The sequence below is a fragment of the Phaseolus vulgaris genome, chromosome 8 (assembly GCF_051622355.1).
Source record: "Phaseolus vulgaris cultivar YP4 chromosome 8, ASM5162235v1, whole genome shotgun sequence".
In the NCBI taxonomy this organism is placed as follows: domain Eukaryota; kingdom Viridiplantae; phylum Streptophyta; class Magnoliopsida; order Fabales; family Fabaceae; genus Phaseolus; species Phaseolus vulgaris.
The window spans coordinates 24,976,912-24,989,029 of NC_143505.1; the positions used below are offsets into that span (position 1 = coordinate 24,976,912).

General features: G+C 42.1%; 1 protein-coding gene across 11 annotated transcripts in view; it reads left to right on the forward strand.

Annotated features, from left to right (window-relative positions):
• Positions 1-6,143: 6,143 nt before the first annotated feature.
• The window catches only part of ASG3 (SNF2 domain-containing protein / helicase domain-containing protein), a 53,624-nt gene continuing 47,649 nt past the window's right edge, over positions 6,144-12,118 (forward strand). For 3 of the 11 annotated variants that reach the window (XM_090293858.1, XM_090293857.1, XM_090293856.1), the window contains exon 1: positions 7,823-7,898. Coding sequence is in view for 1 of the 11 variants with exons in the window: in XM_090293861.1 (XP_090149987.1) it covers positions 6,248-6,442 (195 nt within the window). In the remaining 10 variants the exon portion in view is untranslated. Of the gene's footprint in view, positions 6,443-7,822; positions 7,899-12,118 lie in introns of those variants that run through there. The other 8 variants (XR_016514824.1, XR_016514825.1, XM_090293854.1 and 5 more) reach the window with 5 other exon arrangements.

Genomic DNA, 12,118 nt, shown 5'->3' on the forward strand with positions numbered 1-12,118 from the left:
ATACTCCTCTTCCTATCCCTTCAATGCCTTGGGTAGATATATCTATGGATTTCATCTTAGGCTTACCCAAGACATCAAAGGGAAAGGACTCCATTTTTGTGGTAGTGGATCGTTTTTCAAAAATGGCTCACTTTATTCCTTGCCACAAAGTGGATGATGCATGCCACATTGCAAACCTCTTCTTCCAAGAAGTGGTTCGCTTGCATGGGATTCCTAGGTCTATAGTGTCCGATAGAGATCCTAAGTTCTTGAGTCACTTTTGGAAGACCTTGTGGGGCAAGCTTGGAACTAAGCTTTTATTTTCTACCACTTGCCACCCACAAACCGATGGTCAAACCGAGGTGGTAAATAGAACTTTGGGACAACTATTGAGATGCTTTATTTCGGGGAATCCTAGAGTGTGGGAGAATTTACTACCCCATGTTGAGTTTGCATATAACCGAGTAGTAAATTCTACCACCTCCCATTCTCCTTTTGAGGTGGTCTATGGGTTTAATCCCCTAACACCTCTTGATCTTCTTCCTATTCCCCTTCTTGACGATGTCTTGTGCAAAGATGGGGATGAAAAGGCTTCTTTTGTGAAAACTTTGCATAAAGACATCAAGAAGAGAATTGAGAAGAAGGTTGGCAAGTATGCTGAACTTGCCAATAAGAGGAGAAAAGCATTGTTGTTTGATGAGGGCGATTGGGTTTGGCTTCACTTGAGGAAGGATCGTTTTCCTACTCAAAGGAAGTCCAAACTAATGCCTCGAGGGGATGGACCTTTCCAAGTCCTCAAGAGGATTAATGACAATGCTTATGAGTTAGATATGCCTGATACATTCTTAGGTAGTCATACTTTTAATGTCAGCGATCTAACTCCTTTTTCTGTAGGTCTCCAGAATTCGTGGTCGAATTCTCTCCAACTCGGGGAGTATGATGGAGATCAAGCCCAAGAGAACATGGAGGCCACTCATCAAGCTCAAGAAGAGGTGGAGGCACAAATGGAGGATGCCCATGGAGGTCAAAGTCCACCTCAAAGGATTACAAGAAGCATGTTCAAAGCCTTGGGAGCAAGAGGACATTTATTTTCTCTTTTTGTAGTGTCTTTAGTTGAAGGTGCTTAGAGGGAAACCTTAGAAACCTCTTTTGTTATAGCATCTTTTAGGTTTTAAATAGGACCTTTAGGGGGGTGTTTTAGTAGATAGGTGTAGGTGTAGTTTTTGGGAGGTGTCATAGTAGAAAAAGGTCACACCTCCCATGTGACTTGTTTTTGGTGGGAATTTCAAATGAGTTTATTTGAAATTTCCCACCTATTTTTCAGCACCTTAGGCTATAAATAGAGGTGCTTCCTTTGTAAAATTCAGATTTGAATTTTATCTAAAGAAACTATACTCAAAATTGGAGTGAGCATTTGGAGAGCTTTGAGCTTCTTCTCTAGTCTTATCTTGAAGGACCATGGTTTCCTCAAGTGGCGGCTTCCACACTCATCTAGGAGCATCCATTCTTCTAGTGGCGTGATCATCCAACCATTCCTCCATCTTCATGAGCATTCTCTTCTCCTTCCTTTCTTCTTCTTCAATTTGTTCTTATTGCCTTGAGTTTTGAGTTGTTTTTGTTTCGGTTCCTTTAATTTTCCAGCACCTATTTTCTGTTTAGTTTTTTTAAATCCTGTTCGGTTCTTTTGTTTTGAAGTTCAATTCTGTTCGGTTTGTTCTTTTCCTTCTCCTTTGTTGATTCAATTTGACAATATTTGGTTCATCCAAATGAGTTTGGGATTTGGTACTTGTTTTGGTGAGTTCTTGATCTTAGAACTATGATCCAACTTCTAAGAAAGTGCCTCTACATTTTCCAGCTCAAGGTGATTCCTCAAAGTGTCAAGAATCTTGTTCTATGTGGCTATTGGAATCACATCACCGGCGGTCTGGGCTTCACACCGGGAGGTGGGGTGGTCGTTACATAGCTCACTGATCTTTTGTTTTTCAGGCTATTCTCATAGCACCTTTTCGCTTCTCTCTGATCAGACTTGATCGTGATCACCACCCCTTCCATGGACGGCAACTTCACCTTCATGTGCCGTGTCGACGGAATGGCGCCTATCCTGTTAAGAGTGGGCCTTCCCAACAGGATGTTATATGCTGAAGGGGCGTTTACGATGAGGTACTTGATTTTCTCCGTCCTCGACCCAGCCTCATCTGTAAACGTGGTTCTCAGCTCGATGTACCCCCTGACCTCCACCTGGTCGCCAACGAACCCGTATAAGCACCCTCCATAGGGCCTTAGCTGGTCAAGGGGCAATTCCAGCTGCGTGAAAGTCGGCCAGAACATCACGTCTGCCGAGCTACCTTGGTCCACCAGAACTCTGTGGACCTTCCTTCCCGCCGTGATCAACGAAATAACTATGGGATCGTTGTCATGAGGCACAACGTCCCGAAGATCCTGCTTTGTGAACGTGATGTCCACTTCTGGCGAGTGATCTTCAAACATGTCCACTGCCATCACCGATCGCGCGTACTTTTTCCTCTGCGATGCGGTGCATCCACCACCTGAGAAACCCCCTGCAATGGTGTGGATCTCCCCATGGATTGGCATCTCGTGTTGCTGGGCTTCCCCACCTGCCGGCTGGGAACTCGACGCTCCCCCCGTCCTTCTATCCAGCAGATAGTCGTTTAGGAACCCGCTCTTAACCAGATCGTCGAGCTGGTATCCTAAAGACAAACACGAGTCCAGGTTGTGGCCAAAACACTGGTGGAACTCGCACCAGGCGTCCGGCTTTGACCCCAACACCTTGTCTCCCACATTCTCGGGCGCCTTCAACCTAGCAGATATGTTAGGGATAGCGATCAGGTCCGCTAGTCCCATGACGAATTTGTGTTTAGGCGGGCGATTGTACTCCCGGCGTGCTGGTTGTTGGCGTGCTGGTTGTTGGCGCGCTTGGCTTCTTCCCTTATTTCTCCTTTCGTAAGGATAGCGAGTCCTTTGGTCTTTCCTGGCCGCCGCCGCCGTTTCCAGCACCCTCTGCGGCTGGATCCTGGTCTGGGCGCGTGGTCTGGCGGGAGCCACGCTGCCTCTCTTCTCGGCGACTTCACTCTCGTCGGCGATGTGGGCCACCGCAAGTCGCCTGACTTCAGCAAACGTCGCTGGATGAGCCCTGATCAAGGCCTCGCAGAATGGCCCTGGCTGCACGCCCTTCTTGAAGGCATAGACCAGCATTTCTTCATCCTTTGCCGGCGATCTGACCATCTGCGCTCCGAAGCGATTGAGGTAGTCTCTGAGGGACTCCCCATGGTACTGCCTTATATCAAACAGATCGTAGGACACCCTCGGCGGTGCCTTATTCACAATATACTGCTCGACAAAGATTTTCGAGAATTGTTGGAAATTTGTTATGTGGCCGTTAGGCAGGCTCACAAACCACTCCATCGCCGTTCCCTGGAGCGTACTCACGAACATCTTGCAGTAGACGGCGTCTGACCCTCCCGACAGCATCATCTGCGTGTGGAACGTGGTCAGATGAGCCTCTGGATCCTCCACGCCGGTAAAAACAGCTTTAACCGGAACCACGCTTGTGGGAATTGGCGTGTCGGTAATCGCCTGAACAAAAGGCATTGGGAAAACACGAGGTGGCGTCGACGGTGCCACCTCTTCAGCAGAAGAACGTCCCTGCTGCTCCTGAAGAGCTCAACGCAGCTCCTCAGCTACCTTGCTGAGCTCCTCGTTCCTGGCGCGAGAGGCGACCAGGTCCTCATGTATCCTTGCCTGCTCTACGCGCGAGGCTTCCACAGTTGCCTGCAACGAGCGCATCATTTCTGCCATCTGCGCCATGGTCATGGTGGTGTCGCCTTCAGCAGCGACAGGCGCCACGGGACTGGAGCGATTGCTTCTCATCTTTCTCATTAACTTCCGCGAACCACAGGAATACAGCAAACAACACTTCAACCACGATCGAACCAGCGATCAATCGGAGAAAACTCAAGAAACTACGCAAGAACTCAAGAACACCGCAAATCTTCGCAGAAAACCACAAAGAACTCGAACCTCCACCAAACAGATTGCGCGCAAGCAACAAAAGACCTCACTCCACCGATTGAAAACCAAACAAACGGTACAAAACGCAAACTCACCGAACGAAACTCAAAGAAACCGCGAACGACGGTTGCACCAGCACACAACTACGCCGAAAACCTCGAAAACTTCCACGAACTCACGCTGTGGATGGGAGCAAGTTTTACACGGCCCCACGGTGGGCGCCTGATGATCCTGCCTGTTGACCGGAGCGCTGGAGAATGCCTCGTCAAAGGATCGACGTGCGCACCGCTTATCACCTTCGTTCCTCCCCTGGATCTACTCCAAGAACCTGCAAAGAAACGATACGGCGCCGCTGCGGCCGATCGCGCTCCGACGCTCAAGTCTGTGACGGTATCACCAAATACTAAGAACTAGAACCGTGCAAATCCTCTCACAAACAGCTCTGTCACTCGCAAGCGTAAAGTGTATGAACTGAACGTGCGTACCTCAGAAAGTCTGTTAAGAACTCTTATATACCTGGTGACTTTCTCTCTCCTGGCAGTTGCAGACTTGGACACGTGGCCCGCATCCAACCGTACACGTGCCATCATCTGGAGGCTCCCTGACTTGGCGCTGCTTCTACTATCATTTTGGCTAAGTTACGTATGCATGGTACTGCCCAGTGCATAGCAAACTTAGGAGTGCGATCTCTACTGAAACTGGCGAGTTAAGGCCTTCATACACCTTCCCTGTGGTCTCGCCGGCCGCCTTCATAATCTGCTTCTCCTTCATCTTCGGCGATGTGCTTGTTCTGGCGATCTCCGACTGCTTGGTCGCCTGAGTCTACATCTGGCGACTTCACCTTCAACCTGGCGATCGCCTATTCTGGTAAGCTGGAAATCGGAACACGCCAACTTAACAATTGGCGACTACACGTGCCTCCCGACTTCCTTCCCATCTGCCAACCTGGCGCCTTGTCAACACGCCTACACTGTAGCAGGATGCCACGTCATCACACCCGACCACCAGGGCGGTACAAAATCATATTAAAATCATAAAAACAGCAAGACAAGATGAACACATGATGAACAACCTGGAAATAAGAAGAACTCAAAAAGAAAAATGCAAAGAGATACTCATCTTTGAAGAACCATAGCTCTAGATACCAAATGATGGCATTCCTATGAGCTCTTCTTTGATTTTGATGATGATGGTTGCGGAAGCTTAGTGGAGGAGAGTGGAACAAGGTCTTCCTAGGAAGTATGGGTACCTTGAAGGTGCATGAGGAGTAGTGAGGGTTGGAGTGGTTCGACCATCTCCATTTGGGGGTGAAGGTTGAAGACTAAAAACCTAATTCTAGAGAGAATTTGGCAAGGGAGCAATTTGAATGGCACTTGGGCAGCATTTCATTACTCAAAATAGTCTTGAAAATACAAGGTGTTGGCTCCTCCTTTTATAGGCTAAGGAGGACCATAATGCAACCCTAATGCTAAGCAAAATGAAATGCAAATTACATCACATGGCACATGGTCGGCCTAGTGGGGAATCCTTCTAGAACGTGACCAAATCTATAGCAAATCTAGGTCAAGTCTCATGGAATCAAGTTTATGCTATTTACGCTACACTAATACTAAGCTACCCTTAATGGGCCTTTATGTAGCATATACAAATCTTCATGGATTCGCTTGGCCATGGACCTAGCAATTGGTCCTAGATGCTCCTCTCATTGGCCTAGACGCCCTCCTCTTTGGCCTAGACGCTCCTCCCTTAGCCCTAGACGCTCTTGGTTTGGCTTTGGATGCTCATGTCTTGGCTCTTGTCTTTCTTGTGAGGTTGTGCTTGGCCCTCTTCCATCAATATCACCCTAAAGCATAAAGAGATGTGGAATTCTGGAATGACGTCGCACGGAATGAAGATCTGGACTGGGAGTTGCGGCTGCGCTGAGAAGAAGAAAATGAAAGTGAGTTTTAGGGTTTTTAGGAATTAGGAGCATTTTAGGGTTTTTAAAAAATAATAAAGATAGTTTAGTCTTTGCATAACATTGTAGGGGTGCAGGAAGAAAAACGTAAGATGCAGGAAGAAACTGCCTAAAATAAATTAACATATACACGTAATAAATTAACATATACACGTAGTAATGTAGTTATATTAAAAGTGTGTTGAGCATCAGTATATTTTCAAAACAACAGAGTAGCCGTTTCATTCTCTCACAACTTCTTCGCTTAAAAAGCTTCCTAGACTACCGACGCACATCGACGCCATGAATCTTAACTACGAACAGAAACTTCAAGTTGTTGCCAAATTCATCCTGGACCACGAGGCACGCGCCAGCGACTCGCCGCCGTTTGAGGAAGAGCTTGGGATCAGGGCGACCCTCAAGCCGCACCAGGTGGAAGGGGTTTCCTGGCTAATACGGAGGTACAAGCTCGGCGTCAACGTCGTCCTCGGTGAGACTGTAACCCTTTCAATGTGTTTCGTTGCTCTTAATGTGTTGGAATGTGAAAGAAACTATGGCTGTATCCATTTTTATTTTGTTCCATTTCCAAACATTCTTTTGGGGAAAAATATAAATTCATTATTCTTGTTGAGATTGTAAGGTTTAATCTCCAGTTTGATGAGTTTGTCTGCATTAAAATTCTGAGAGTTTGAAAGAAAGTCTGGGTTAATTTTGGTCCGGTCTGGCCTAATTTGTGTGCATACATAATATTATTACACACGTGAGCAGATTTTCAATTTGATCCTATAGTTAAACACTTATTACATTGATTATTGAATTTCTTACATATTCTTCATTTGATCTCCTATAGGCTTATACATGTTTTGGGCATCCTTATTCTGGTCTCTACATGTATGTTACATTCTTAATTTGATCCCTATGCAAGGAAATAACAGTGGTAGGGGCCAATCTAATAATACATAGGGACTTAACTTTTACTTGTAGGGATCAAATTGAGAATGTGACACTTATACGGATTAAATTTTATGTTATAATGTATAATCGTAAAAAATATGGAAAATAACTAAAAAATATAAAATTTAGTGTAAAGGTGTATTTTTACCCCTTCAAAATATTGTAACAAGCAAGGCTAGCAATATATTCTTTAAAATATATTTTTGGATGAATTTTGTGTGGTCTCGTCCTTCTCTTTGTGGGAACTACATGGACTTCAACTGACAGTAGATATTATTGAAAAAAAAATGTGCTGCCAACATCTAGTAGGTAGTAACACATGGCGTCATGTTACTCTTACTTTTTTAAATGCATAAAATTAGTCCTTTAATGTCCATTTATAATATCTAATTGGATGGAATATTCTTTGAATGGATAAAACAAATATTTACTCTGAAATTATAGTTATGGACTTTTTGTTTATTCATTAATTTAAGAGTTTGAGTGATATCCATATGGTATTCTCAGTGTTTGGTGAGGAGGAACTTTTCTCCGGGGAATATCAATCAAACATATTGATGTTTGGGTACAATAAGCCATGTTGTTGCTTAGTTGTTTCACATTTCTTTGTAACAATGGGGTGTCCTAGGGCATGAGGTTCTGACTCGGTGGGTGGACAGGCATAGTCTTAGCCTTGTAAGCCAGAGGCTGATATGAAGATTTGAAACCTGTGACCAAGCTGCACAAGTCAGCAATTGCGTCAAGTTTAACATTTAAATTTTTTAATTCTTTGAAAAACTGAAGGCAAAATATCCAATGTTGACAGATGATGTGGTTTTATTTTTGTTATTCTGTTTTGAAGATTTTAGACCTAGCGGATTTGATAGTATTTATGAAGCAACAATTTTTTATTAGGTTATGACTAGAATTTTTCTATTATTTGCAGGGGATGAGGTACACTCTCTTCAATTCTGTTTCAGAGCTTGTGTAAACTGAAAGGACAAATTTTGTAATCTAATTGGTATTATAGTCATGAAATTCATCTTTTAAACTTGTTACTATTATGTTGGTTTATTTTGGCAAGTGGACCAATTTAATTGAAGTTGACAGTTAGGATTAGGGTTTTCGAAGCTCATGTACATGGCAAATATCTATCTTTGGCAAAAGTTTAACTCTTGTCAATTGTATTTACAATAAAAAACTGACTTGAATCCATTTCTTTGAATTGAAATTTACAATGGTTCAAAAATTCAACTTTGAATCCTAGTGTTCCACATAGCCTATCTTAGTCAAGTTCTTTGGGACTATTATGCCACCATTATCAGACACTTGTTAGACGATCCATGAATATCTAATCCCACACTCGAGATGTTCATTCCTCGACGTAAGGGGTGATGTTGGAGATCCCATATTGACTAAGAATAAAACCATATTGTAATATATAAGTGAGGTGCAATTCTCACTTTACAAGCCAGTTTGGGGAGGTTGAGTTGAGTTAGGCATAAACATACTTATTAAGATGCATAACTACATGTCAAAACCGTGTTGCTCACTATGTATTTTATGAATTTTTTTTATTTTATCCTTGCTATAATTTTATCTTGCTATTAGTACTAGGATTATGTATTTAAAAACAATCCCAAGAATTAGCCTTCCTAAATAACAAGCAGACTCATGTATTTATAGGTCTGATAGCCTCATTATTGAAATATAGAAGAAATATATTATTCTTTCTAAATCTGAGATAGTATTAGAGCCATTCCTAAGTCAAATTCTTTGGGATTATGCCACTGCTATAGGGCTCTTGTTAGACCACCCATAAATATGTAATCCCATGCTTGAGATGGTCATTGCTCAGCGTGAGGGTGTGTTGGAGATCCCACATTATCTTGGTGTAAGTCCAGATGATAATATATAATTGGGGTGCAATCCTAACCTTACAAGATGGTTTTGTGAGGCATAAACCCACTTACTAAGATAGTATCAGAGCTTCTGTTCTTTGGGAGTCTCTAATCGTGTTTATCAACCCTAAAACATAACCTTCATTGCTGTGCCACCTTGAAGCAGGTTACATACTTCATTGATGTGCCTCTTTGATACCTATTGTAGCCTTTATTGCTCCATATTCTTCTTATATGGATGAGCTCGTGAATTCTGAAATGGAAACTGAGGACAAATCGCAGACTGCTTGAGAATTACATAATGTCCATTTTGCTTACAGATTCAATGGAAAAAATTGTCTAAAATGGTTTTAACTCATTAAGACCATCTTAAAAGGAAATGGTACACTTGACTTATCATGCACCTGATGAAAATGATGTCAAGTTCAAATCCTTGGATGAAGAAGATTCCATGATCATGGAATGGATGTGGAATTCAATGGTTCTAGAAATCAGTGATACTTGCATATTCCTTAGATCAACAAAAGAAATTTGGGAGGCAATAGAACAAACCTATTCTAAGGCCAAGGATGCTGCCCAAATTTATGATGTAAAGGTGAAAATTGTGGGAGCCAAACAGGGAAGCAATGCCAATGAAATTAAGTCCCTATGGATGAAATTGGATCACTATAGAGTTATGTTATAAAAGCAAAGTATTCAGAAGACTCAACAATCTTGAAAGAGTATATTGAACAAGATAGAGTCTATGATTTTTTGGTAGGCTTGAATCCTAAATATTAGTGTTTGAGTCCAAATTTAGGAATAAGAGAAGTTTCAAGGGATGAATGAAATCTGCACTTAAATTACAAAATAATTCTCCTGATTATGCAATACTCCCCCTCAACTGAAGTTGGTGAATGTATATCTATCATTCCCAACTTGCAAGTAAGATCTTTAAATTGTTTTGTGGGAAGTCCCTTAGTAAACATATTTGCCAATTGGAGTCTTGAAGGGATATACTTGGTGGCTATAAGATCATTATCCAGCTTCTCATTAATGAAATGTCAGTCTATCTCTACGTGCTTGGTTTGGTCATGTTGAACTGGATTGTGTGCAATACTGATGGCGGACTTATTATGACACTCCAAACCCATAGGAGCTTCATATTTTATTTTGAGATAATCGAGTATGATCTTCATCCATAATAGTTCACAAACCCCTTGAGCCATGACTCTAAATTTTGCTTTTGCACTTGATCTTGCAACTACATGTTTCTTGCTCCTCCATGTCACCAGATTTCCACCCAGGATGCTATAAGACCATTATCTAGCTTCTCCTTAATGAAATGTCGGTCTATCTCTACGTGCTTTGTTCGGTCATGTTGAACTGGATTGTGTGCAATACTGATGGCGGACTTATTATAACACTCCAAACCCATAGGAGCTTCATATTTTATTTTGAGATAATCGAGTATGATCTTCATCCATAATAGTTCACAAACCCCTTGAGCCATGGCTCTAAATTCTGCTTCTGCACTTGATCTTGTAACTACATTTTGTTTCTTGCTCCTCCATGTCACCAGATTTCCACCCAGGAACATGCAATAGCATGTGGTGGATCTCCTATCTACAATTGATCCTGCATATTCAGCATCAGTATATATTTTCATGGATAAGTTTTCGCCTTTTTAGAATAGCAATCCTTTCCTTGAAGAGGCTTTTAAGTACTGAATAATTCTATTTACTACTTGCAAGTGTATTTCTCTTGGATCATGCATGAATTGGCTAACCACTCTAACTGCATAAGCTATGTCTGGCCTAGTGTGTGATAGATAAATGAGTAGAGTGAGTTTACCATTATGAGAATGTTTTATAAATCGAGTATGGTCACCTGGGCTTTGTTGGTACCCCAAAGATACCACAACTTGAGTAAACCTTCCAAACCAAACACGAGGTGATTATTATCTCCCTGGCAGCACACTTTGGTTGGGCGATGCATCAATTTGATGTTATTGTTTAAGACCATATAGGGCCTTCTTAAGTCTGCACACCTTATTCCCTTCATTAACAACACCATAACCAGGTGAATCTCCATGTATACATTTTCCTCCAAGCTTCCATGCAAGAAGGCATTTTTAACATCAAATTGATGCATCGCCCAACCAAAGTGTGCTGCCAGGGAGATAATAATCCTGACTGTATTCATTTTTGCCAACTGAGCAAAAGTTTCCTCATAATCGATCCCATAGGTTTGAGTATACTCTTTTGCAACCAACCTTGCTTTATACCGATCTAGTGTGTCATCAGACTTATACTAAACTGTGTATATCCACCTACAACCCACTTATTTCTTATCTTTTGGTCTCTCTACAGTCTCCCAAGTCTTATTCATTTCTAATGCGCTCATTTCTTCATTCATGGCTCGAATCCAGTTCTTATCTTTTAAGGCTTCTTGGAATGATGTAGGGATTCTGATAGAATCAATAGTCCAAAGAAAACTCCGGTGCTTCCAGTATTATCACTTATCGGCCATGGCAGATTTCGGTGGCGGTTTTCCTGACCATCGCCACAACAAAGTGGTGGCGAATCGGATTTTGCATGGCGGCCCATGGCGGCCGCTATGACCATGTCGGAGTTCTAACGGATATTAGAAATATCCAAAATATCGAAAAAAAGGTGACAACGCCAGCAGCGGAGCATGAAGAAGAGCTGCGACGGCAACTGAGCATGAAAAAGAGCTGCGGCGGCTGCGGGGAGCATGAAGAACAAGAGCTGTTGCAGATGAAGTAGACCTAAACCTAAACCTAGTTTTTAGGAAACAAAAGTTTGGGCCTTGACCCATTTCAGTTTAAAAAAACCCTAAAATTTAAATAAAAAACCCTAAAATTTAAATAAAAACCCTAAAATTTTAATACTAAGTGTGCCGTGTGAGTGGTGTGCGGCTGGAAACCTTGGAAACCCTAATTTAACCATGAAAGCTGACTTTACTTTAGGGTTTTGGGCCTATTTTGGGCCCATGTAAAACTTATATAATTATTCTCAACAGTAATTTTATCTATGCACAACCACTATTACTTATTATTTCTCCCTGCCACCAACAGTTATTTATATATATAAATATTATATTTCTTTCCATCGCCATGCTTCCGCCATAACCCGTTATGATTTCCGTTATAACTTTATAAAGGGTTTTTGGGGTCTCCGATATGATCCGTTATCCGATATTGATAACACTGGGTGGTGCATAGAAAGTTTTTTGTAGACACAAGTTGACATATAGGATATTTGGCACAAGATCTTTTTTCTTTTCTCAAGGCAATAGGTAAATCATTTAGGTTAGATTCAAAAGCAGTATTTCAGGT